The sequence below is a fragment of the Brassica napus genome, chromosome A2 (genome assembly GCF_020379485.1).
Source record: "Brassica napus cultivar Da-Ae chromosome A2, Da-Ae, whole genome shotgun sequence".
Classification (NCBI taxonomy): Eukaryota; Viridiplantae; Streptophyta; class Magnoliopsida; order Brassicales; family Brassicaceae; genus Brassica; species Brassica napus.
The window spans coordinates 17,028,326-17,054,984 of record NC_063435.1 but is presented as its reverse complement, the minus strand read 5'-3'; the positions used below and the strand labels follow the sequence as shown (position 1 = coordinate 17,054,984).

At 41.0% G+C, this 26,659-nt stretch overlaps 3 protein-coding genes and 1 non-coding gene across 4 annotated transcripts; 1 reads left to right on the top strand and 3 right to left on the bottom strand.

Annotated features, from left to right (window-relative positions):
• Nucleotides 1-5,034: 5,034 nt before the first annotated feature.
• Nucleotides 5,035-5,140, bottom strand: LOC125589576. Its single transcript, XR_007325746.1, has one exon. It is a non-coding gene; the product is annotated as a small nucleolar RNA R71 (small nucleolar RNA).
• Nucleotides 5,141-15,563: 10,423 nt separating this feature from the next.
• Nucleotides 15,564-16,494, top strand: LOC106423487 (keratin-associated protein 6-2). Its single transcript, XM_013864265.3, has 3 exons — nt 15,564-15,813; nt 15,892-16,042; nt 16,133-16,494. The coding sequence occupies exons 1-3, from the start codon at nt 15,663-15,665 to the stop codon at nt 16,227-16,229; spliced, it is 399 nt and encodes a 132-aa protein (XP_013719719.1). The 5' UTR covers nt 15,564-15,662; the 3' UTR covers nt 16,230-16,494.
• An 812-nt stretch (nt 16,495-17,306) lies between these two features.
• Nucleotides 17,307-20,333, bottom strand: LOC106399411 (TLC domain-containing protein 4-like). The gene is made up of 9 exons (XM_013839899.3): nt 19,027-20,333; nt 18,785-18,892; nt 18,618-18,706; nt 18,403-18,541; nt 18,256-18,330; nt 18,010-18,131; nt 17,860-17,935; nt 17,723-17,782; nt 17,307-17,656 (listed from the first exon to the last, which is right to left on the bottom strand). Exons 2-9 carry the CDS (start codon nt 18,878-18,880, stop codon nt 17,513-17,515), a joined length of 801 nt encoding a protein of 266 aa, XP_013695353.2. The 5' UTR covers nt 18,881-18,892; nt 19,027-20,333; the 3' UTR covers nt 17,307-17,512.
• Nucleotides 20,334-20,614: 281 nt separating this feature from the next.
• Nucleotides 20,615-22,272, bottom strand: LOC125584381. Its single transcript, XM_048752763.1, has 2 exons — nt 21,724-22,272; nt 20,615-21,640 (listed from the first exon to the last, which is right to left on the bottom strand). Exons 1-2 carry the CDS (start codon nt 22,270-22,272, stop codon nt 20,615-20,617), a joined length of 1,575 nt encoding a protein of 524 aa, XP_048608720.1.
• Between the last annotated feature and the right edge of the window lie 4,387 nt (nt 22,273-26,659).

Below are 26,659 nucleotides of genomic sequence, written 5' to 3'. Positions count from 1 at the left end.
TGAAGCTAAAGCACATAAAAATGTCATGTGGTGGTTGCATGGTAAGTAAACATGATTTGAAGCCTTCAAAAAAAATTTAATGCACCGCCCATCGCACAAAATGAGGCCCATGGGCCGAGCCGTGAGCGGGCCGCATTACAATTTTGTTAAACTAATATTAGAAATTATTTAGTAAAAATAGAAAATATAAGAATATTTTAAAAGTTATTAGATTCTAGTTTAAATAATACATGCAGTATTATTAAATATTACTATATGTAGTATCAAATATTCCATCAAAAGAAATATAATTTTTTTCTTCTAAATTTAAATATGCCCTACTACATAGTCTTAAGAGAAATTCACAATAAAGAATGAAGATGTATGGTGAAATCGGTTCTCTTTGGCGTATTCCTCTACTTGATTTACTATTCCTCTAGGCGAGCCAATATAAGGAAGGAGTATGTAACGGTGGAGACACATCATATAACCCAGGTTATCCAAGGAGGATGGAGTCCGAGACTCTTGAGAACTAGTTCAAAACAATTCCACTTTAGTATATCGTATGCTTTTCTCATGTCAGTTTTGACAGCCATGGAGCAATTTGTTTGCTTCTTATAATTCTGAGAAAGTGAAGGACTTCATGGGTAATAAGAAATTTATCCAAGATCGATCTATCATGAATAAATTCTGGCTGATTTCAGAAAGTATCATCGATAGTATAATGGTTGCAGGCTTCTAGTGAAGATATTCGAAATGATTTAAAGTAGCCGTTTTATAAAGAAATATGTATACAATTGTTATCCCTTGCATCATTGGTATGAGGTGTATACAGATTTTGTTCATGGCTGGTGGTAAAAATTGTATGTAAGGAATTCTAGTTGGAAGGGAATAATCTAGTTGAGAATCAGTTTGATCTTGGTGTTTTGTCTACATGAATTGAGAATGTGACATAACGGTTTTCTTTTGGTGATGGCAGCTCAATTAACTTATCATTTTGTGTCTCTCCAACAACGGGAGTGAGAGCATGATACATTGTCGCTTCTCTGTTCCCATCTTGTGAGGTAGAAAAGTAATGTATGTATTTGATCCCCTTAACTCAACTATAGGAGACGGCTCATCTGCTTTCCGTAAGCTTCTTCATCATTATACGCCTATGAGATCTTCGTTGTTATAAATTACCATTCAGTTCCTCGGACAGTGACTCTTCTAACTCCCACTAATTAAGTTCAATGACAAGTATGTTATTATGACCTTGGTTTTTATGTCACTCTGTTAACGCAAATCTGATTGATTATATTTATAGCACACAGTCTTAGTTACTGCATTCTTCCAAGTTTCTTGAATAGTAATTTTACTTCCTAATTATTCTTCAGTTATCTATCATAGCGAAATAATCGTTTTACTTTCTTTAGGTTTGGTTAAAAATATGAGCCATTAGTTTATGTTCTGAATCCTCATACGCAAGATAATGGCGTCTTGCAGTTGGGAAGATCTCATCCCAAAGAGTGTTAGCTAAAGCATTGTCGAGTCAGCATCAAACAAAATAACTTACCATTTGTCTCTTACAACATGCATATCTTATGAGTGCTGCAAATCGAATAAGTCTTCCTCTTATAACAATAACTGGAAGTCACTGAAGGAGACCTCTGGTCAAGAAGGGTCTCCTAGGTTTTTTTCTTCAGATATGTAGTATATCGTTAAAGTAACATACAATATCATAAACCAAGGTGTCTCTCGAGCACTTGTCAATGCTATAAGATGATTCCATTAAGGCTTTCTTTTAGCTTTGTCAGTATTTCGTACATATATGAAGCATAAAAGTAATTTCTTTCAAATCCTATTAGAGTATCAATACAGTTTGCACTTGAAGAGAACATCAAGTGATAAATCTTTTCTCCATAGTAGAGCCAGACCTCCGGCACCATGGGTGACTAGAAGTACGAGATGATGATGAGCATCATATTCCAAGGATTTGAGTTTCTGCAAAGACGACAGCAATGGAGGATTTCATTTCCATTGAGAAAAGTATATCTGTGGAGCTTTGTTAATTCATCTCTCGTAAAAGATGAACAGGTCAGAGGATTCCCAAGTCAAGACAGTTACAGCTCGTTTTCACTAAGGATCTGCATCATAAGGGGTTCAAGAAACTGCCTTCTTCAGCCTACTCCCTAAAAATAGATCATTAATTGGTCGGTTTTCAGATGTTTGATTCATATTTGCATGTAATACCAAGTCATGTGGGGTTTTGTTTCTGGGCGGGATCCTTTGTTTTCACGGTGTGATAAGTTATTTCCTACAAGGGGATCATTAGTTTGTTGGAATTTCTTCTTTTAGGAGTTGGATCCCGCGAGAACCTAGGCTTGCTTGAACATTTGTTTTACCTGGTGGCATCCTGGTTTGTGTTTAGATTCTAGTGAGGTTGTCCCAATTACTGGATGATCAATAGCAAAAGATGAGGGACCTAGTCTGGGGGTTGTTGGAACTCAATCATGAACATGCACTTCCACAACAAGTGGTGGTAGAGGTGGGAGATTGGACAGAGTTGCGCAAACAATATGGACAGCACTTTCCTCCAATTTTCCTTGTTCCTCAACCATGTAGAATCATTATTTACATGCAGTGCTCTCCGAGTAGTTTACACATCTGGTGTATTAAATCATAACAGTATACGCAGCTCGTGTAATTCACTCACCCTTTTCTTTTTCTAGAGTCTCCCGAGGTATATAAGTTTCAAGGTTTTGAAGGGGAATTCTTTTGAAAAATACTCTATATAGCCTTGGAAGAGGTTGATTCTTTGGTTTTTCCATCTCATTTTTAATTTTGGAATTGCTCTGTAGTAGGAGCGAGGTTGTCGAACTGAAGATCTTTGAAGTGAAAATTGAGAAATATGTTTTAAGGGTTGAGAACCTATATTCTATTCTTGGTGGTATGAGGAGCAAAAATTGAACTCTGTTGGAGTTCTAGATGAAGTGGAGTAGTGAGAGTGGTCTTGGTAATTTTTGTATCATATTTTCTTTGTTCATCTCCACTCTGATTAGTCGATGGATTGTGTCTTTCTCCATAGGATTTGTTTTCTCCAAACACGTTTCATGTCATATGTTTTGTTGTGTGTGATTCCTCTAAGATTTAGAGAAGTTATCTCTATGTTTTTATGTTGTGAAGCAGAAAGGGTCAAACATGGTGGCTCATGTTAAAGCGCCCTAACCCGGACACTTGATCCAGTGAGGTTTCTAGGTTTGACCAGGATTTAAGCAGGCCGACCAGTCAGTTTTAAGTCCTTAGTTTTAAACACATCCAGTTCGGTCAATTATGTGATTCATTTTAGAGTCTATATGCAGATGTATTAGAGTCAATATGCAATAGGATAAACTGATTTCTTTATTTATGTGATAAAGGATTCGTTTACAACGAGAGTTTGCATATATGCTAGTACAATGTATAACGGTCTTAAACCAGTCTATCAAACCACCTGATATACCTTGGATTTGACCCGTTTTCATCCGTAGTGATATTCATGATAGATTTGTATTCATTGCTTGTTTTAGCCTTGCTAACTATAACTTGATCATAGGATTGCATACTCAAGCACCCTTGTTATCCCATCCTGACATTTATCTATCATATTAGGACTGCTAGAGAGGGCTAACCGCCAATTTAGTATCTTAATAGGGCATATCATACTCGCACATAGGCCTGGCTAGAACCCGTCGATCGATGTCCTCAACTGACTATCGGTCGACATAGGCAAAGGTGTATCGGTCGACATCCCAATAGGACCATCGATCGACATTCTTTCGTTGTCAACATACTAACCGTTGAGACACGAGATCTAGCTTGTTAACCAGTGAAACATGCGACAACTGATCACTGAGTTAAGCAGTTGAGTCCTAACATATCATGCACGCAACAAATAGGCATCTATAGGTATTATAATCTCCAACACCTGAATAGTGGCCCTGCATCTAATATCAATTCCAACCAAGTTACATTTACTATTTACTTCGCTTGTTACTATTGCTATTTTATTTAAACATTTACAACTCTTAGAATTAATAAACACTAGATTTAATTGTTCCCTAGCTCCTTGTGGATTCGATCCTTAAGTACTACATCTGAACCTCTTTTGATGAGAGTAACACTCCTTAGGGTAATTTGAGTGGTATCAAATTTGGCGCCGTTGCCGGGGAGCTTTGATCGCCATTAGATTTAGTTTTATTGATTCTTATTCCTTTCTCTACCCCCTTTCAAACATAATCTTTTTCTTGTCTTTTCAGGTGCATGCCCAGCGGTACCAGAAGCAACAAGGAGAAAGACTTGCTGTTCTCAGACGATCCTGCTCACTTGGAACGCACCATCCGTAGAGGTCAACGTTCTACATCGCTCGATGCAACAACTTTGTCGTCGATCGATACTCACAAGCAATCGTCGACCGACACCAGACCATCATCGTCGATCGATCCAATCGTTCGACAACGATCAATACTACGCCGCGTACGTCGATCGATACCGTGTCGTCAAAAATGGTAAACATTATTATTGTAACACGGGACGAGAACGGAAACCTGTATGACCAGAACGGTCATCTGCGTAATGCAACAAGTCGGGAAATAGACGCTCAGGGGACTGTAATCCCTGATGCTGATGCTACAAGAGCTGCTCAACCTGTAGATGAGGACGCTCGATCGAAACCACTGGTCGACTACAATCGCCCAGATGAGTACTATTCCAATAGATCAGCTATTCGACTTCCGGTGATCTAGAAGCCGAATTTCGAGCTGAAGCCTCAATACTACACTCTCGTGTCGCAGATACCCTAGTCTGGGTTACCGCACGAGCATCCTATGGACCATCTAGAACGGTTCGAGGATCTAATCGCTGCTATTCGGATGGAAGGAGTCCCCGAAGATTACCTGCTGTGCAAGCTCTTCAGATACACGCTGAATGGAGAAGCGATGCACTGGCTTAGGCAGCAACCCACAGGATCCTTAACATCCTGGGCCGACATCAAGAATGCTTTCTTACGAAACTTCTTCGATGAGGTGCGCGCTGAAGAACTTCGGAACAAAATTTCCACATTCTCGCCGGAGGCTGGAGAGTCCTTCAAAGATGTGTGGATTAGATTTAGGTTCTTCCAGAGAAACTGTCCACACCACGGATTTAACGAAGTGCAGCTGCTAAGAACTTTGTTCCGAGGTCTCGCCTTACAGTATCAAATGGCTCTTGATACGGCGAGTGAAGGAAACTTCACTACTCGGAATCCGTTGGAAGCTGTGAGACTTAACGAAAACCTTGCTAACAGCAGCAGCACCAAAAACACTGACTCTGAACGGAAGAAGTCTGTAGCCTATATCGGGAAGGAACAGATGGACGAAGTAAGAGCTAAGTTAGATGTGGTGCACGAGCTTCTTAGGAAGCAAGTCTTTTCAGCTGAAGGAGAAGTAGCAGATACAGAAGGAGAAGAAAATGTGAACTACATCGGAGGTACCAGATTCTAGAAATTTGGAAACCACGGCGGAAACAGAAACTTCTTTGAAAATGGTCAAAGAAGTAACCAGAGTTCATAATTTCAAAAACCCTTCAACAAATAGCAAAAGCTACTCAAACTCTTAATACCAGAATCCACCACCCCAGACTCAGGAAAGCAAGATCGAAGAAAATGCTTGATCGAGTACTGTTGGGACAACAACAAATCACTGTGGATTTCAACGGTAAAATAGACTCCGCCTACAACAATCTGAACACCAAAATCGAGACCTTAAGGACTCAGGTGAGAAAACTTGAAACGCAGGAAGCAGGATCGTCTGAGAACAGCAAGTCTTTCTCCTTGTTGCTTCTTGTACCGCTGGGCATGCACCTGAAAAGACAAGAAAAAGATTATGTTAGAAAGGGGGTAGAGAAAAGAATAAGAATCAATAAAACTAACTCTAATGGCGATCAAAGCTCCCCGGCAACGGCGCCAAATTTGATACCACTCAAATTACCCTAAGGAGTGTTACTCTCATCAAAAGAGGTTCAGATGTAGTACTTAGGGATCGAATCCACAAGGAGCTAGGAAACAATTAAATCTATTGTTTATTAATTCTAAGAGTTGTAAATGTTTAAATGAAATAGCAATAGTAACAAGCGAAGTAAACAGTAAATGTAACTTGGTTGGAAATGATATTAGATGCAGAGCCACTATTCAGGTGTTGGAGATTATAATATCTATAGATGCCCATTTGTTGCATGCATGATATGTTAGAGCTCAATCGCTTAACTCAGTGATCAGCTGTCGCATGTTTCACTGGTTAATAGGCTATATCTCGTGTCTCAACGGTTAGAATGTTGACAACGAAAGAGTGTTGATCGATGGTCCTATTGGGACATCGAACGATACACTTTTGCCTACGTCGACCGATAGTCAGTTGAGGACATCGATCGACGGGTTCTAGCCAGGCCTATGCGCGAGTATGATATGCCATATTAAGATACTAAATTGGCGGTTAGCCCTCTCTAGTAGTCCTAATATGATAGATAGATGTGAGGATGGGATAACAAGGGTGCTTGAGTATGCAATCCTATGATCAAGTTCTAGTTAGCTAGGCCAAAACAAGCAATGAATACAAATCTATCATGAATATCACAACAAGGCAGATCTATCATGAATGTCGCTACGTAGCGACCGAGCTGTGTGCATGCTTGGTCGCCGCGTAGCGACCGAACTGTGTGCATGCTTGGTCGCCGCATATCGATCGAGCTTGGCTTGTCTGCGGTCCAATTGCCATACTCGAGCTTGTCCGCGGCCGATTTGGATACATGTCCATTGCCTTCGGACAATCGTGTTTAGTGGTTCGATTGAGATTTGAATAAGATTTTACCGCAAGGTTCCTCGTAAAGATATCTTTACGAGGATTACTTTTCGTAAAAATGTTCATGCTGATTTTTATGAACTTTCAGACATAGATTTCGTCGTGACCGATTTTGACCCCAACAGTTAGCCCCCCAGCTCGTTAGAACCATGAGCTTCTAGCGTGAGGTTCTAGCGAGTGGCTTGGCAAGTTAGGCAAGTAAGGTGAGCTAGGCGGAATTAATGGTTGAAAAGGTCAGTGAAAAGTGGTCTTCTCGCTCTTCTAAAAGTAGAACGCGATAAGATTGGGGCTGCGCCTTATGACAGCTGCCTACGTACCCTTGTTGAAGGGATCAAGCCTTTCGTAGTTTGTCTTGGAGTTAAGATTCTTATGACTAGTTTTCCAGCGAGACCTTTACGGTCTAGTTTATATGTATTGGTTATTAGGAGTGTTGCTGCCGATGGCATTTTGTATGGGTGTAGAAGGAAGACTACGAGTTGTCATCTTGTAATCTAACTCTGTGTGAACTGCTATATCCGTAATCTGTTTCGAGAGTTTTCTGCAGTGTGTAAACTTGCGGGATTTCTAAAAATTCTCGAATATTGGCAAAGATACAAATTTTGGGATCTCGTATCAGGGTGTTTGATACTATGCCTAGAGATGTTAGAGACCAGTGCGTTGGGTTTAGGGCAAGACCTAGGTTTACTCCTGGTTTTAGAGGGTGCGATGACTAATGCGACTTACGTATCCCGTTTCAGTTTCATCCTGATTCCATACCGATTTAAAGTCCGCGATAGGTTCTCGGCTTATACGACTTGTATGGTTGGAACCGAGCATCTCTCGAAGGACAATTTTTAAGCCTCCTGGAAGCGCTGACCAAAATTTTTGGGTTTCTTTTATAGCCCTATTATTCTTGTGTCGGATGTACGAGAGTCATCTCTACGAGATGGCTAAGTCTGTTTAGGACGTTAAGAGTTTGTTGTGATCAGCAACAAACTTAATGGTAAAAATTACCATTTTGAGTCTTCGCGAAGAATATTTTTTGAGAAGATGTTAGCGCGTATGACTGTCTGGTCTTCCATGAAGGTGTTTTTATCGAGGAAGGAGATTTCGTCGAAGAACTAATCTTCAGGCGTCTGCGACGTCTCGCGATGCTGAAGATTTGTTATTCTTTCGTATGCCACGTTCCGTGCTTGAAATGTTCGGGGGCTTGAAGATATTTCGCGATGTTGCAAGGGTTTAGTCTTAGCCATGCGTTTGAGAAACATTCTGGTTTGACTACGAATGTTCGCATCCAAAATTGTTGTTCATGTTTGGATGCTAATAGTTTTATTTGCGATCGAGGAATTATGACTGAGGTGACGTATAAATTTGTCCATGGGAACAAGCGTTTTCCTTCATAGTGCTTTGTGAAGTGTTGGCCTTCCGAGATGTATTTCGTGCATTTTTTAGGATGTTTCGTATAGCTCTAAAAGCTTTGTTACGAATTTTTCCTTACATGCCGCCTATTATGGTTAAAACGTTGCGAGTTTAAAGTGAATTGTCGAGCGTATTGAACTTGGTCAATTTTCGAAAAGTTTAGATTTTTCGTTAACCGTTTGGTTGTTAGGACTTAGTTTCGTTATGAAGAATTTATCATATGATTTCCGACTGTGGGCTATACGATAATTTATCATATCATATAACTAGTTTTACGAAGGTTGTAAATCAGTGATATGTATACATATGTCAAAGTAGCTGTGTTTCTGCGGGTTTTACGAGAAACGTTCCTGCTGTGATTTTGATCTTAGGTGAAAGTTGCTTGGAGTTACTCATGGAGTGTTACCGAAGTTTATTTCAATACGACCTAGTCGCAGAACATTTTTCATAAGTTTTTTTAGAGGATTCTCATGACACATTCGTTTCTTGAACGAATTGGTCAACAAGAGGTGGATCTAGCTAACCATCGGGAGGAAATTACTCCTTTTAATGTGCACGATGCTACATCTATTCTCGAGTTTTCTTCGTCGCAAATGTTTTTGATGCTTTTCCGTGACTTGCTTTTTTCGGGAATGATCGATAATTCGGGACGATTTATAGACGATGCTTGGACTGTGATTTGGTCGTTTCCATGTTGACGATTTGGAATATGTCGGTTCCGAGAAAATTGCCAGAAACAAATCGGTTTTAAGACGACGTTCATGTCTCTAACTTTTTCTCTCTTTAGGAAGCGAGCTTGATATGCGTGGCGATCGTTTCTCGACTTTCGGAGAGTTTAGATCGGTTTGCAAGATCTGGATGAACAATTATGGAACAATATATCGAGACAGGAAAAATCGCTTAAGACTTAGTTTGCTAGACTATCCGCCTAGGTTTTACGTTCCCTAAAGTTCTATGGCAGCCTCAAAGTAATTACCTATGAAAATTCCAAGTCTGATTTCAAAAATTTCAAGTCGGAAATAACTTAGTTCTCTCGAAGATGCAGTTTTGTCTCTTCTCAGTTTTGCTTGCTCATTTACATTTCCTCTTCTCGTGTATGTTCGCCATTTCCGATATTGGTGTTTATCCTTTGAAACTTGACATTTATCTTCCAAACTTGACTGTTATCTTCTCCTTAGATACGACGTCAATTTTTGTAAAAAGGTTCAACGTAATCGTATAGTTGAGGCAGCTAAGGTGTTAAGTTAACCGTTGCTGTTTTATATGATTAATCTGAATCCATGCGAGAAAACAAGTGTTTGCGGCTTCTTTTTTTTTTGTCGTAAAGTTTCAATGGTAACTCCGACCGAAACAAGAGACGTTTCGATCGAAATTTGAAGGAGAACACAAAGCTGGAGGTAAGGGCGAGTAGGAGAAAGACAAGGAGTTTAAGATGAGTTTTACTTGTTTTCGTCGTAAAATCTCAACGGAAACTCCGATTGAGACGAAACGAAAAGCGTTTCGATGAGGATTCAAAGGAGAACGCAAAGGAGGACCTCTTTGAGGCCTGACAGGTCGCTATAGCGAGTGAGGATGTCATCTCGGTCGCTATAGCGAGTGGAAGGGCGCCAAGATGAGTCCAACTTGTTTTCGTCATAAGATCTCAACTAAAACTCCGATTGAGTCGAAACGAAAACCGTTTCGATGAGGATTCAAAGGAGAACGTAAAGGAGGACCCCTTTGAGGCCTTACCGGTCGCTGCGTAGCGAGTGGAGAGTTGGCTTGAGCTCGGTCGCTACGTAGCGACCGAGCAGTGTGCGTGCTCGGTCGCTACGTAGTGACCGAGCAGTGTGCGTGCTCGGTCGCTACGTAGTGACAGAGCAGTGTGCGTGCTCGGTCGCTACGTAGTGACCGAGCAGTGTGCGTGCTCGGTCGCTACGTAGCGACCGAGCAGTGTGCGTGCTCGGTCGCTACGTAGCGACCGAGCAGTGTGCGTGCTCAGTCGCTACATAGCGACCGAGCTGTGTAATCGTTTTGTTGTGTTTCCTTTTTCCGCGATTAACCTAGGGGTTTTTTGCGGTTTTTGGGAGAACAAGTTTTACCCTTCGGGAATGTTTTCGGAAAACGTGTTTTGGTAAAACCCTTACGCATTGAGATTTTTTTTGTTCGGTAATGAGCCAAACTTACGGGGTTTGATAAAATTTATAGTTTCCCTTTATGTTTAGAAAGAGAAATCGCGAGCTCGTTTCATTGCACTTCCCGCGGCGAAAAGTCGCAGCAAGGTTTTCGATTTTCTCAAGAACTGTGGCGTTTGCGGAGTTGTTAACCATAGGAGCAGTCAGTGGTGCGAGTTTGTCTTTCATATATCCAGACATCGTTTCGATCAAGTGTTTTGTGGCCATGAGTAAGAGTAATCCGTAACCCCCCCCCTCCTTCTAGCGCCAAACTGTGGGAACCAAAATTCGCACTGTCGATTTCCGTTTAAATTGGAAAACTAGAAAAACCCTAATTTCCCAGAGGTCCCGGATCTCTGCGAGAGCCAACGACAAGTGACCAAATATGTGCGGAAATCATGAAAACATAACAAACGAGTTTAGAGAAAACAGTAGATCTTATTTCGAGTCCGCGTAAGAGCGTTGCGATCATTACAAGAGATCATGAAAGCTTTGGCCGCAAAGGCTGTCAGCGAGTTACTTAGTTCTAGCGGCCTAATAGCTCAAACCTAGTTGAGTCGCAGCTCGATAACAAAAGACGAAATAGATACAGAAAAGGTTTTTGATTGATTTCGGACTGAACCTTGTTAAAGGCTGCCTACGTACCCCTTTCGAGGATCAAGCCGAACGTAGTTCAATTGATAGAGCTGGACAAGAGATCGAACTGCCTGGGCGAGTTCGTCTAGTAATTGAGTGCCAGTCATAGAAACCAAACTTGTCGAGAATAAAGCCTAAAGTTTCTAAGTGCATAGAATTCCGAGTCTAAAAAGTTCTCCCCCCAAGCCTCCCGCCTAGGACTCCTTATATACTCACTCCAAGGTCGGTTTATGCTTTTACTCTTCTGCCCTTAAGCTGTCATAGCAAAAAATAGAGATATTCCATTTTTTCCGATCTTCGTAATTATCTTCAAAATTCTGTATTTATCCGCGAAAACTTGACATTTATCTTCCCTTGCGAACCAAGCGTAAACCGTCCTACGGTTTACGGGCTTTTGGTTAAGAAATCGTAAGATGGGCCTCGAGTCGTGTCTTAGGTCCCTTTGGGCCGTATTCCGACTCGAAACGTTTATTGCGACTTCTTTCGATAAAGAACAAACTTTCCTAGGTTTTTACCGCAAAGTTTGATCGATGATTAAGAATGGCGGAAAACATGAACTGAGTTCGCTACGGTTTTCGGGAGATAACATCGGAGGATAGACGAGAATGCATGGACTGGTGTTGTATCGACGTTTCGGAAGAGCTCGGTCGCTACGTAGCGACCAAGCGGGACGGACGCTCGGTCGCTACGTAGCGACCAAGCAGAACAGACGCTCGGTCGCTACGTAGCGAACGAGCAGGACGGACGCTCTGCTCGTTCGCTATGTAGCGACCGAGCTTGGCTCGAGCTCGGTCGCTATAGCGACCGAGCAGAACGGACGCTCGGTCGCTACGTAGTGACCGAGCTTGGCTCGATCTCGGTTGCTACGTACGCTCGGTCGCTCGGTCGCTACGTAGCGACCGAGCTTGGCTCGATCTCGTTCGCTATGTACGCTCGGTCGCTCCGTAGCGACAGAGCTGTGTGCATGCCTGGTCGCCGCGTAGCGACCGAGCTGTGTGCATGCTTGGTCGCCGCGTATCGATCGAGCTTGGCTTGTCTGCGGTCCGATTGCCTTACTCGAGCTTGTCCGTGGCCGATTTGGATACATGTCTGTTGCCTTCGGACTATCGTATTTAGTGGTTCGATTGAGCTTTGAACAAGGTTTTACCGCAAGGCTCCTCGTAAAGATATCTTTACGAGGATTACTTTTCCTAAAAATGTTCATGCTGATTTTTATAGACTTTCAGACATTGATTTCGTCGTGACCGATTTTGACCCCAACAACTACTCAGACATAGCAAAGCAATTCATAACAATGAAGAAATGGGAATTCATAGAATAGATGAAAAGAAATGGAAACAAGGAGTTCCAATCACAAGTGATCTTCTCTCCAAAACTCTCTCTTCTCTCTCAAAATATAACTATAACTAAAAAGCTCTCATGCCGTCAAAACACTTAGGCAGTATATAATCTACTAGGTTAAAAACTCGTCAGGGCATTTTCGTAATTTGGCTTGGCCTTGGGTTTTAAGGCCGCTGGATCCAAAATGTCGCGTGTCTGATGTCTCGACATCGATCGATGGTACTTGTGTACATCGATCGATATTAATCTTCATCTGTCGAGGCATCTCTTGGTATCGATCGTCAGCACTGGATGCGCATCGATCGATTGTTCTTCCTCTCGTCGACCTCTACATGGTCAGCTCGGGTGAAACGTCCTTTAAGCTCCAAAATGCTCTAAAGTCATAACTTTACTCCGAAATGCACCTGAACCTGAAAACATACCTAGAAGAGTAGAAAACATAGATATATATATAGTAAAACACTTATATACCATGGATGAAAACGGGTCAAATCCAAGGTATATCAACATACTAACCGCTGAGACACGAGATCTAGCTTGTTAACCAGTGAAACATGTGACAGCTGATCACTGAGTTAAGCGGTTGAGTCCTAACATATCATGCATGCAACAAATAGGCATCTATAGGTATTACATATCATGCATGCAACAAATAGGCATCTATAGGTATTATAATCTCCAACACCTGAATAGTGGCCATGCATCTAATATCAATTCCAACCAAGTTACATTTACTATTTACTTCGCTTGTTACTATTGCTATTTCATTTAAACATTTACAACTCTTAGAATTAATAAAAACTAGATTTAATTGTTCCCTAGCTCCTTGTGGATTCAATCCCTAAGTACTACATCTGAACCTCTTTTGATGAGAGTAACACTCCTTAGGATAATTTGAGTGGTATCACCACCCATCCGTACTTGGCTTCGAGTATTCACGGCTAAGCCAGATCCTTCCCATGATCACCATCTTACCCTGAAACCAACAAAACATAAGTATTTCATTGGTAACTTAGCGAGTGGTTTCTATACATGCATCATATGTCTGGTTTCTTTCTAAGTCTAACACATATGATCCCCTTAATCAAACTCGACTTATTCAGTCATTTGGCCGGAATGTTCAAGTTCAGTCTGCGGTCTTAATCAAGCCGTCTTACAACTGAACCACTCGGATCGGCCATAACCCGATCAAGCCATCTGGATATGATCTTTGATCTATCAAATCCAACACTGGATCACATGATCAGACCGGCTCTAAGGCATGATCAATTATCCGGTCCTAAGACCAAGACACTTGATCGTTCATACAATAGGATGAAGAAACGATCAAGTAAAGATTAAAGGGATGAAACCAATTTAGGACGATCAGCCATAGCCCCGTTCGGATCCACCCGAAGGCCATGGCAATGGCTTATCCAGTCCATACCTTAGACGTGCGCTCCAGAGTTCCAGTCGCAGCATGCTTGTATTTTTCCCTTAGATCCACCATGTTTGGATTGTTCTTCCAGTAATCGTGGTCGGATTGCCTTTTGGACTTGATTCCGATCAAGTCTTCTCTTCAAATTGCCCAAGTCTCTCTCTTTCGGATGCCTTTGGTTCTGATCGAGTTTTGGTTCTTTCCTTAGAGAAATTCGGTGTCCAAAATCGACCCCAAGTCCCCATATTTATAGAAATTTTGCCAGGAACGGTTATGGGGCGAAAGAGTGTATTTTGCAACCGCTGGGGCGGTTATCCATAAGTGCCCTTTCGGCCAAAAACTGACTCCAACTGCTTGGCACGTTTCCCACACGCGCAAGGCTTAGTCGGACCAGTCCAACTCCGCACCTGATCCAACCAACTACTCGTAACCACCCCGAACCCGTCCAACCGGCCCAACCGCCGAACACTCCACCCAGCTGAGTTGAGCTCCCGAGAGTTGGTCCAGCTGGTTGAGCTCAGACTACTAGCTGATCGAGCTGATCTATCTTAAGTGAGCTCGTCCAGCTTACATCTTGACTAGTTCTCCAGCTCTCCCAGCTTGTTCCACTCTTCCTTTGCTCGGTCCAGCTCATTTTCTTCATTTTTTCTTCCTTTTCCTGGCTAAGTCCAGATCATTATTCGGACTTAACCCTTTGGTCAGACCATGGAACACTTGCCTTTCAGTCTTACGACCGGCTTTCACGTTCTCTCGTCCCATGGCCCGTCCAAACGATCCTTAGCAAGGATCAGGGATGCTACACATGTAGTTTCTCATCCATGCAATGTTAGGTCGCTTCACTTATATGAGTGCCAGTAGTCACTGCTTGAATTATCTTCAGAGATTGCGCGCAATTGTTTTGATCATGATCTAACCAAAAACATTTGGAGAAATGATTCTCTAATCTCTTATAAACTAGCCTTGCAATTACGTTATCGTCATTTGGGTATTCAATAATCGTCGACCTGATCAAGGAAAATCTACGTTAACATGGCCTCTCATCCTTTCTGTAAGGGTGTAATGATCGACGTCTCAAAGATTCTATATAATCACCAATGCATTTTATTGAATCTTCAGTCTAAAGATGTACTGGTATTCTTTGTACATTTCTTCATAATGGAATTATAGATGATTATGAGACAATAGTTCCCATCTTTGTAGGATAATCATACATTTATCAAAATGATAGTGTCGTTTCTCTAAAACTAAGGATAGATCTGATTCTAGATCGAATTAGCACTGAAACATGTCTTGTCCTAAATAAGCTCCTAGTGGTCTCATCATAGTTGAAAAATCCTAAGACTTTGATTTTTGAAACAGTGAAATAAAGTTCTCTCACAAAGTAAGCATAATAGCATTAAAGATTTATGGTCACTTTTTGCAGAATATTATAATTTATGAGGATCCAATGAAATTAAATTACCAGGAAAAAAAAGTAAAGAAAAAACAAAAACTCGACATATTAGAGTTGAGTTTGCTTGTGATCTTATGCGGATCGAGACAGCAAGAAGGATCTTTTAACCTATGTCGAAAATGAAATTTGTTTTTTTTTTTAAGTTTAAACCGAATTTAAGAAGACAGATTTTGTCTATTTTAGAAAGAAAAAAACTTAACGGTTGAACAAAAATGTGTCCAAAACTGAGTTCATAGGAACAAGCTTGATCAATGTGGGTGGGAGAGAATCTTTTTCAAATACATTAATTTGATGAAAATTAGATTAGTTAGATATTTTTTCTATAAAAGTATATTCTACAGTTGGGCCTAAGTAGTAAAATGGGCCTTGTTAAGTGAGTCACATTTCAAGTAGGTACTAGCAAAAACCACGAAGAGAGAAGACAAGCAGAGACGATGAGCAACAGGAGGAGGAGCATCGGAGACGACGACAAGGGATTGTTGTGGAGACTTCCTCAGGTTAGGATCAAAGACGTCGGCAAAGTTGGTCCCGCCTTTGGACTCGGATTCGGTTGCGGATTCGGTTTCGGCGCCGGTCTTATCGGAGGTAACTTGATCGCGCGAATCGCTGTAATCTGTCTTAGATAATCTGTATCGTCTTTCTGAGAGAGATTTAATGAAACAGGTGTAGGATTCGGACCAGGAGTTCCTGGACTACAGTTTGGTCTGGGATTTGGAGCTGGTTGTGGAATCGGTGTAGGGTTTGGCTATGGCGTCGGAAGAGGCGCGGCTTATGATCACTCTCGCTCTTATTACAACGTCGGAAAGCCATCTCTGTAAGTCGTTTACGCCCTTGTAGTTACGATTCTAGCAATACTTGTGTTAGCAGTAGAACTGAAGATGGTTTTCGTTTTGGATACTGACAGAGATGAAGTTGATTCTCTTATCGATGAACTCGTTGTTCACACCAAGAAACTTGTCAAAGCCACTACAAAAGAAATCGACAAGTGGAGAAGAACTTAGCCAAACTTATCAGTGTTGCAGCAGCTCTTTTCAAGTAAATGCCACTGTTGCGTTGTTCTTGTATCCTGAATGTGTCGTAGTTGTACAATCTACATATGGTGTAAAGATGGATTCGCTTAGTTTACCTTGGCAGACGTATTCACTCCAGTGATGTTTAGTTATTTATAGTTTGAGTTCCAAGTCTTGGTGCTATGTTGAATTGTTTAATGGCTCAGCTTAACTCCCGATACCCAACTGCATAAAATTATTAAATTTATCGTCATAATGCTTCGTGTTCAGTAGGACTCATTCTGTAATGAGAGCAGTTAGGAAGAAAGCATTTTGTTTTAAGTCAATAAGGTGTTGAATATCACAGAGGAGGTAACTGAGGTGGGAGATCTGTTCCGACATTGCATTCTGCTAACAATGGTTTGAAAGCATCATGAATCAAATGGCTATCGAATGAAGAAGAAGAAATTGTAAGCAGAAAGAGAACTTGATCTGCAATACGTAGGGCGGCGTCGAACTGAGGATGCTTCAGAAACTGTCTCAGCTGGATTTTAAGCCGAAGCTGGTGGGGTCTGATTCAGTGTGAACGAACAATTGTTAAGCCGGAATGTATAAGTGTTAAGCTGTTCATGTGAACTACACGACGACCAATAAATTCATATGGTATGCACAAGAGAAAGAAAATTACGTGAGATCAATATCCAGATTTTACTTATTTCCAATTGTCCTCTAGGTTTACAAATTGGTGCAAAATGTTAATGTTCCTCACTATTTAGTTGACCTAATACAATCATTCGTGCGCGACAAAAAGCACCCACTACCCATGATATGTGTCGAAGGTGATACACTGTGATTTTTAAAATTTTATCTTGTAACCTTTATCTGTTCAGTGACTTCACTTAAGTGTCGTTGGATTGTATCGAACGCCCATGCCCCTACATAAGACAAAAATTCACCATAGAAAATCTTATATCCATCCAACCTTTAACTAATTTCTTCTATCAACTTGAATCACCTAATCGATTTAAAGATTGTATTTGTCATTGCTCGGTTTACACCAAACCGAGCCTAAAACCATTCTTTTGCAAATGATAAAACTAGCATCAATAAAATCTGAGTGACCTGAAACTCTGATTCTGCTTAAAACTTTACAAGTTGAATAACTAAGAAATAGCTGAAGGTTGTGAATATACAATTTCCATAGAAAAGGCACAACATGATATCAATCAATCTTTTTTCATGAACAGATCAAAGTGAATGCAATCCAAATCCATTTTCATGTCAAGCAGAGACCATCACTGTTTTTTCTTCCCGGTCGCCTTGGAGATTGTTTTGATTAATCCTTTGGTGATCTTCCAGAACCAAAGAAGATTCATCGTTGACAGGACCGGTCCTACCGCAAGAAGGCTGTAAAATCCCAGTGGAAACACTTGCTTCACCTGCAAAAATAGCGACTTTTCAGATTCACATCTCTAAAAGGTGCTCAAGCTCAGCATTGAAATCACCTGATGGAAATGGGAGTACATGTGTACAAAGAAGTAGATAAACAAAAGGATCCTCGCCACCTGCAAAAGAAAAAGCAATTACATTCGGTTACGCTAGAACAGAGAGAGATGATTTGTTTTGGTCAATCAAACACTACCAGCCAACCCAAGAAAAGGGCAATTCCATTGAGTGTGTAAGCCTTGGAGCCTTTTTGACCACTAGCATCCAAGTACCTGCAGTTATGATGTTTAGAGGCCACGCGTATCTAAAATCTTTAACTGGACTTTCTAAATCCGAAAAAACTCACCACCGTAGGTTGACAAACGGGGTAGTGGCCTCCGATAAGAGAACCATGAATATGTAGAACTGTGCTTGTCCACTTGTGACAGAAAGAATAATGGAGAACATTGATAAGCAGTGATGGAAAACCTTGAATAGGTAACAACAGAAAAAAACAAACATTAGCTTAAATGAAAATTCAAACCGGAATTAAATGCTAACTAACTCTGTATCAACATTTATGGAAAATAATATATGATGCTTTGATACTTACATATTCAACACCACCAAGAGTAGGAAAATGCCAAAAGATCATCATTAAGTCTGCTACAAAATAGCCTAAGGAGATCTGTAAAGAGACATAAAGATTCATTAATAAACATGGAATGCAAAGAATAAAAAAATGATGTAGAAAACTCACCCCCATTACAGATTCCGATAGCCTCGTTGTACTATTGATGACTAAATCACCATGAACACTCTCATCAAACTGATCTGAAATCACCAGGAGATAGATTGAAGCCACAGACACAAAAACAGCATGGAACGTTGAGAATCCCCTGTGAAAAAAAAAAAGAAATATCTTAACTCAAATACAAATCTTGAATCCACGACAGAAGAAAAAGAAATCAAAACCTGTTGTTCCATTCCATTCTAACTTTGCTGTCGAGTTTCCCATAAGCACTGAAGAGCAAAGGACTTATGAAACCAGTCAAGTCATAAACCTTAAGAACAAGAAGAACACAAATTGTTTAAAAAAAAACAGAGTCTATCTTGCATCATCGTTGACCTAAAGGACTTACGATTTTGCACATGAGCATGCCGGAACAAACGGATGCAAGCAAGACGAGTTGCTTTGAAGAGTCATCATCACCGGTGAATGCGAAACTGGTCGTCATGAAAGATTCTTGCTTTGAGACAAAAAACACGAAAACTCAGAATCGGAAAAAGGAAACACTTTTCGATCCTAATCGTGAAGGTAACCTAGAAATGGGTCCAAGGAGGAATCAATCATCAAACAAAGAACAAATTCAAAGACGTGTACCCGAGGAATCTTCTTTCTTGCGGTCAATTACAATCTCCTTTTAGATGTCGAAATCGTCAAAGTTTCAAGCTTTTCTCTCTCTCTCTCTAATCGTATTTAATCACTCGCACCCGCCAGCCATTCGCGTCTTTGGTAAGTAATTATACTATTTTGGTTTTCCTTATTAAAAATGATCTGAAGCCAGAAGCTTCGTAAGTACCTTTTAGTCTATCTTCTTGTGGAAAAATATTGGCAATTTTTTTTTAATACTGTTTATCCAAATAGACGTGGGTTGGGTACTTTACTTGGTTTGGTTGAATTAAACACACATAAAACTGATATTTCGTTTATAAATTATAAACGTTGTTTTCTTTTCGAAAAGATATATTTTTGAACGTATATGTATTTTTTATTTCCTATCTCTCTCTGAACACATATGTTTTCATATATGTTTTCGTTTATAAATTTGTATCTACCGGTATGAATCTTGAAGTTCTCTCTCAACTTTTTCCTCTTACCAAACCTCTATTTTTCAGAGGAAGATGTTGATTAAGTTCTTTTGTATGTAAAATATCCTCGATTCCAGGGATCGATTTTTGTTTCGCATTTAGGCGAATTTATGTTTTACATACGGCGAATTTTTGTTTTGCATACAGCGATTTCTTGTTTCGCATAAGGCGATTTTGGTGTGTTCTTCAACCCCTACCCAAAATCAATCTTCATCTTTCTCTTCTTTAGTTATGTTATAGGTTGAGTTAATAAATGCTCCGACCAAAAACGTTGATTCTAATCGGAGTATAAAGGGCCGGTGGCTCTCGGCTTCATCATCTTAGTCTATCTAGCCTCTACTCAATTGTATTCATCTTCTCAACCGGGTAATATCTCACTGATTAGGACTCGTAATCTTTAGTGGACGAGGCTTCTACTGGCTGAGCTTTCCGGAGAAACAGATGCACTCGTTTTGGAAGCTGATGAAGGCTGAGGATGGGAGAGGAATTGCAGATAGAGAAGCTACTCATTGGGTTTCGACATCTAATCGGAGAGGCTCGAATTATGGCAAAGATGTAAAATCGGAAAGCGATTTCATGGCGAAGCAACATTCCGGCGATAGGTTAACCTAGGAGATGCATGCTTGCCACGTGTAGAGGCACATGTTTGTCACTTTGATTAGAGTGGACGCGTAGCCGAGTTGATAAAGATTAATCACTTTTGCATTTGGGTTTTATTGTAAACTTAGTTGTAATCCGTTGGACTCTTTATGTATAGGCTGAAACTCATTGTACTGCTCATTGGGCTTATGTTTTCTTTTAATGGAAATCTAGTCAACAAAAAATATATTTTTTATTTCATAATATATATCAAAAAAATATTTCTATTGTTTAATATTATTAACTAGTTGATGGTCTGCATCATGTGCGGACTAATATATATACTTAACAATTTAATATTTATTTTATACAAATTTGATATTATTAAATTAGATGCAAATTCTAAATTAATATTTTTTTTTGATGAAATTTTAAATTTATTGATCATCAAGAGCCATAGCCCCAAAGTTTATTTATGTACATCCCTATAACTTTGTATGAAAAAGAATAAACAAAATGATTTAAGCTGTGCTGATCCGAGTTGTGAACCATCGTTGGAGGAGCTCTCTCAGCTTGGGCTTCTCGAAGTATCGGGTAGACATGATACGACTGCGAATGGTTTTGTCAACAATGCGGGCAAGTTGCTGGACTGACCTCACTGTGTTATTGTGCTTCCTGTCATTCCATTCTCTCCAAATGTAGTAGATAGTCACCTGGTATGCCAATCGAAGTAGGATAGTAGTTAACTTATCGTGCGAATGATGAGCAATCTGTTCCATTGTGATGTACCAATCAGGATCAGGGGGCGTGCCCAGTAGCAAACCAGCGACGTCAATCCATAAGGTGAAAGTATAGGGGCAAGCAAAAAATAGATGGTCTCGAGTTTCATCAGGCTCACCGCAAAAAACACAACCACAAGCTAGTCCTTGGCTCCAGTTACTCATACGATGTCCCGTAGCTAACCTGTCCTTTATTGCAAGCCACGCTACAAATGCAAATCTAGGGACATTTTGCGGGAACCAAATGATTCTACTCCATGACAGCACCACCTTGTGTACTCGGATCAGATTCCAAGTACTGTGTGCTTCAAAAACTCCCTGAAACACATTCACATCCTTCTTCCAGAGAACTGCGTCCTCAGCATCAGGATCTAACACTACCGGGAAAGCTCTGATCTGGTCCCCGAGTAAGCGTATGCCAGGGTCTCTACAGTACCTAAATTGCCACTCATTTCCCCTCAGCACGTCACATATTGTGGCATTTCTTCTAATGCCAAGCTTTTGGATGCCCACCTCTCCGGTGATATCGATCATTCTACCAAGAGGATGCCATAGGTCAAACCAGAACTTGACGCGCCAACCATTACGGATCTCCATACGCAGGAATTTTTCGCTAGCGGTCTCAGTTTGAGCAACTTCCACCACACCCATGAGCCCGCAGTTGTGTCCCGCACATCCCAAAAAGATGCTTGTTTGAGGAGATACCGCTTCACCCAGGCGACCCATAAGGAGTTCGAGCTCTGAAACAAGCGCCATATCAACTTTAAGCTGAAGACCGTGTCCACATCTTTTACTCTTCGAATTCCAAGACCTCCTTCTTCTTTGGGGCAACAAACGTCCTCCCAAGAAACCTTTACTTTGCTGGTGACATTCGGAGAGCCACTCCAAAGGAAAGCAGAGCACATGCTCTCGATTTCATCAATGCAACCTTGTAGCAAGCAGAAAGCTGCGCACCAAATATTTGTGATGCTAGCAATCACTGATTTTATCAAAAGAAGGCGACCTGCATAAGCTAGGGCAGAGCTTGTCCAGCTTAGGAACCTGTCCCTTATCCTCATTAGAAGCGGCTCGTAATCACTCCAAGACATTATCTTGGTCGTGAGGGGCAGCCCAAGATACTTTATTGGGAGCGCAGAGACGGACAATCCCATTCGAGTTGCTACTGCTTCTGAAGACCGCTTCCCCCGACCCGCTGCAAAGACTGTGGATTTTGCAATGTTGACTGTCAGACCCGAAGTTAGAGCAAAGTCATCAAACACTTTAAGGGTGCCTTCAAGCGACGCCGGAGAACCATCATTAAAGACCACAATGTCATCTGCGAAACTCAAGTGGGAGAGGTTGACCTCACGGCACCAAGGATGATAGCCAATTCTTCCAGCACTTACGGCCTTGTTAAGCATTTTTGACAGGACATTACTCACGATAACATAGATGTAGGGAGACAAGGAGCAGCCCTGACGAACCCCTCTGGTACTGTGGAAAAAACCCTCAAGTTCTCCATTTACAGAGACCGAGAACCCAGCTGTATCAATTCACCGCATAATCCACGTAATGAATAGTTCTGGATAGTGCATGGCCCGGAGTGTGGCTTCAATAAAGCTTCATTGAACACTATCAAACGCTTTTTTAATGTTTAGTTTGATCGCAGCTCTAGTGGATACCATGTCCTTATGGTAGTCTTTCACCAACTCTGTAGCCAATAGAACATTCTCAAGAAGAAGCCTTCCCTCAACAAACGCGCATTGATTAAGTTCAATGGCTTCCGATAGTGTCGCTTTGAGCCGCTTAGCTATGATCCAGGAGATGACTTTATAGATGACGTTGCAGCAAGCAATCGGTCTGAAGTCGGCCATACGCTCAGCGGTTGTGGTTTTAGGCACTAGTGACAGCAGTGTGGCATTGACACTCCTAGGGAGGAAGCTGTACAAGAAGAACGACTGAACGGCTGCAATGAAATCATGCCCTATTATCGACCAAGCTGCTTTATAGAACTCCATAGGGAAGCCATCAGGCCCTGGCGCTTTGTTCGTAGGCATAGTGAATAGAGCATCCTTTATTTCAGCTGCCTGAACTGGCGCTACAAGCGACGTTGCCTCACCGTCTGGACAGCGGTAGTCTATCAGCTCTTGAAGTTGCTCATGCGACAGTACCTCAAGCTCAGCCGGAGTCCCTTGTAGAAAGTTTTCAAAATGCGATGATGCCTCCTTCTTAATTTCCTGAAGATCCGTGAGAATACTCCCATCTGCAGCAATAATTCTTCTTATGGTATTTCGTGCATTCCTGGATTGAGTGACCCTATGATAAAACCTTATGTTTCGGTCCCCTAAGCCAAGCCACTGAGTTCGAGACTTCTGGTAAAAGAATTGCTCCTCTATACCTGAAATATGGTGCCAGCGTTCCCATGCATCTGAAGCTGCCTCAAACGTGGAGGTCTGAGGGTTATTCATGGCTTCAGTTTGCTTAGCACAGAGATCGTTGTATGCCTCGTTAACTCGGACAGGGAGATCGCCATAAATGTCTTTATTTAACGCTCTCAGATCAGCTTTTAGCAGCTTGAACTTCTTGTGGAACAACGTGAGAGCTAATCGAGAGTGGAAAATAGGCTCCGTAGTATCCCAGATATTTGCCACAGTCTCAAGAAACTTCGGGTGCCCCACGAGATGATTAAAGAATTTGAATGGCTTCATGTTTCCCTGAGGGAGGGCGCGGAGTTGAGTACATATGCGCATATGGTCCGACACTCCCCCTGCTTCAAATATAGCGTGGGACTGTGGAAATTGCGAAAGCCAGCATCCATTTACCATGACCCTATCCAATTTCTTGCTAATAGGACTCTCATCTTGGTTGTTTATCCAGGTGAACAGTGGCCCACTGTGGGATAAATTAACTAGCCCACAGACTCTCACAGCTTCTTGGAATTCACTAATGGATCTCCTGTCACCTCCAGTGGTTGTGGCCCTAGAGTGCTCCTCCATTGATAGCGCCACATTAAAATCACCTTGTAATATCCAAGGATAAGTATTTCCAACAACTGAGTTTGAAATCATCTCCATTTCTTGCCAAAGATCTCTTCTCTCACTAGCTCCATTGAAACCATACACAAAAGAGTTCAGAAAAAAATCACACGAACTTTTATACCGCACCCAGCAGGTAATCATTTGGGCGCTGGAGGATACATGGACAACCTCCACGTCATCTGACCAGCAAACCCATATTCTTCCTAACCTGTGATGAGCATAATTGTGGGTATAGCTCCACCCCGGGAATGTCGCCTCAACCACCTTCTTAAAATGACCTTCATGGACCCTAGTTTCCACCAAACAACCAATATTTAACTTAGCAGCTTTAATCCAACGACTGACTGCTCTTTGTTTGCGCGGCATGTTGAACCCACGCATGTTCCAAGCGAAAATCGAAGACATCAGTGCTTCTTTAAAGAAGCTTTCTTGATTTGATTATGAACTGCTGCGAGAATCAGGTCTTTGGTGTTTGCTATTGGCCTCCACCCACTCTTGTTCTTACCCCGGTTGTTTTGGTTCGGCCCCTACGTTCTGACAGATACTGCAGTGTTTTCCATGATCTCGATAACATCCACTACCCCCACTGTCTCAGTTTGAATCAGTTCCATGCCATCCCCTTCTTCTTTTGGAATTTCACCTTCCTCACGGATGCCCTGGAGAACCTGGAATCTTCCAGGAGAGATAGTTTTTCCATCTATGCGAACCGTCTTTGGCGGAGAGTGGTGTCGCCGACCCTGAGGTAAGGACCAGTCTGTCAAAAGCGGTTCCTGGTGTGACTTCGAGCCTTCACAGCCTAAATTTTTAACCAGTGAGCCTGCTGTTGCCTCCAACTCTCCAATGAGATCAGATATCACTACGCCACTCCTTTTCTCTAATGCCAGCTCCTTATCAGTGCCTTCTGTGGTGATACCTTCATTTACTCCCTCCTGACGCTGTAGGATTGCAAGCGTTTAACCACTTGACAGTCCTTGTCGGTATGTCCCCACTTCGTACAGTTGCCACAGCACGGAGGGAGCCAAGGGTAGCTAACCTCAACCGTGACCTCAATACCATCTCTGTCAACAAAACATATCTTTTGGGGATGTGGCTTTTGGAAATCAACTTCAACAAGCATTCTGGCTACATCCAGACGAATACATTTCTCGGTGTTTGGATGGAGCTTAACAAACTTCCCCGTAGTGCGTTCTAGGAAGCTAAGACCCTTCTTAGAATATAGGTAGCCAGGTACATTCTTCAAGTCGACCCACATGGGCATGGCCGAGAGGTCAGGTGGGGCTTGCGCAGTTTTTGGGTTCCATTCATACACCACTAGTGGCACATTTGCAATGTGCCAGAACTTCCGACGCATCACCCTGTTTCTTGTCGCTTCATCCTCAACGCGAAACAACACTGTTTTCTTCCCAATGAACTGCACGTCAATCTTTGATGTTTTCCCCTGCGATGCCCAGATCCTGTTAACCGTCGAGTGAATCGATCCAATATGGGGGGCATTATTCATAAAGTAACCCACCATAAAATATTTCCAGAGAGGTTCCGCATCCTCAAAAATCTCTACCGGTATTTCAATCTCTGCAACCTCGTTTTTGACCTCAAAAATCGGCTGACTGCTAGATGATTCGCTAGATCCATCAACAGCCCCCGCATACGAAATCCTAGCTCCTGCTGCCCCTGCAGCCCCGCCCGTTCGAACCTCCTGAGAAACAGCGACCTTGCTGCTGCTCTCGTTTTCCATTTCTGTTACCGAAACCCCCAACTCCAATGGAGCAGGAGTGTCTCCATCTCCACCGAATGCTTCCTCAGTTTCCCCATTAATGTCCTCCACTGATTCTGTCTACTTTCCAGACGACGGATCCACCGCTGATGGTGGCCGAGACATCGTGAGGCCTCCTTCGATACTAGGGTTTTGAAATCGCCATTTCGCCAATCGCCTTTTCGATAGAAAAAATAAGAGATTTTAATTCTAAATTAATATTTAAAATCATATAACTTCAAGATTTATATCGGTAGTCGATGTATTAAATTCTGTTCTTTTGTTTTATATTTGTATTTATGTTTAGATCAAAATCTTTTATATAGTAATAATCAATTAGGAAACTTGAATTTGAAATTAACACTTATTGTATTTGTGCACCGAGAAAAATTTAGTGGCATTGAAAGGATTATAAACATCCACAACTCAAAAAACATCAACAAAATAATAACAGCCAAAAAAATGATATGTTCTCTATAATTTAGGTTTTAAAAATAATGAGACAAAAATACAAAATAATTGATAATCCTCTTAGATTGTATTTATATTATGTTTATTATTTCTCAAAATTTTAATGTTATTTAATGTTTTATCCTAGTTTTTTCATGCTTCCATATATATATAATATTTTAGTTATTTTCATTTTTTCGTTATATAATATTTCTTATTTTGGTTTTGGTTTTAGATATATTATGTTGATAATACTTGTGATTTTACGGATCAAAAAATAATTCGATGTTCATCATGTACAAATATAAATTAATTTATTTTAGATTAGAAATATGTTTTTAAAAAATTTCAAAATATATAAAATATTTTCCACAAGCATATAATTTATATTTTAAGACATTAATTTTTGATGATGCTTTACCTTTAATCTGAACTTTAATATTGTAATAATCTGTATTTTGATAAATATGTCCGGTAAAAATTAGAGAAACTATTTATAATATTAGTTATTAAAATCATAAAATAAATAAAAAATATATTATCAGTAGAATTTTTAAATATCTATTG

Excerpts from the sequence above, each read along its gene's own strand:
- LOC106423487 (XM_013864265.3), top strand. The coding sequence starts at position 15,663 with ATGAGCAACAGGAGGAGGAGCATCGGAGACGACGACAAGGGATTGTTG. Across the intron at positions 15,814-15,891 it reads CGGCGCCGGTCTTATCGGAG|GTGTAGGATTCGGACCAGGA; the intron begins GTAACTTGATCG and ends TTAATGAAACAG. Across the intron at positions 16,043-16,132 it reads AACGTCGGAAAGCCATCTCT|AGATGAAGTTGATTCTCTTA; the intron begins GTAAGTCGTTTA and ends GGATACTGACAG.
- LOC106399411 (XM_013839899.3), bottom strand. The coding sequence starts at position 18,880 with ATGACGACCAGTTTCGCATTCACCGGTGATGATGACTCTTCAAAGCAA. Across the intron at positions 18,707-18,784 it reads GCATGCTCATGTGCAAAATC|GTTTATGACTTGACTGGTTT; the intron begins GTAAGTCCTTTA and ends CTTGTTCTTAAG. Across the intron at positions 17,936-18,009 it reads CCGTTTGTCAACCTACGGTG|GTACTTGGATGCTAGTGGTC; the intron begins GTGAGTTTTTTC and ends TCATAACTGCAG.
- LOC125584381 (XM_048752763.1), bottom strand. The coding sequence starts at position 22,272 with ATGCTTAACAAGGCCGTAAGTGCTGGAAGAATTGGCTATCATCCTTGG. Across the intron at positions 21,641-21,723 it reads ATGTCACCAGCAAAGTAAAG|CTTAAAGTTGATATGGCGCT; the intron begins GTTTCTTGGGAG and ends CACGGTCTTCAG.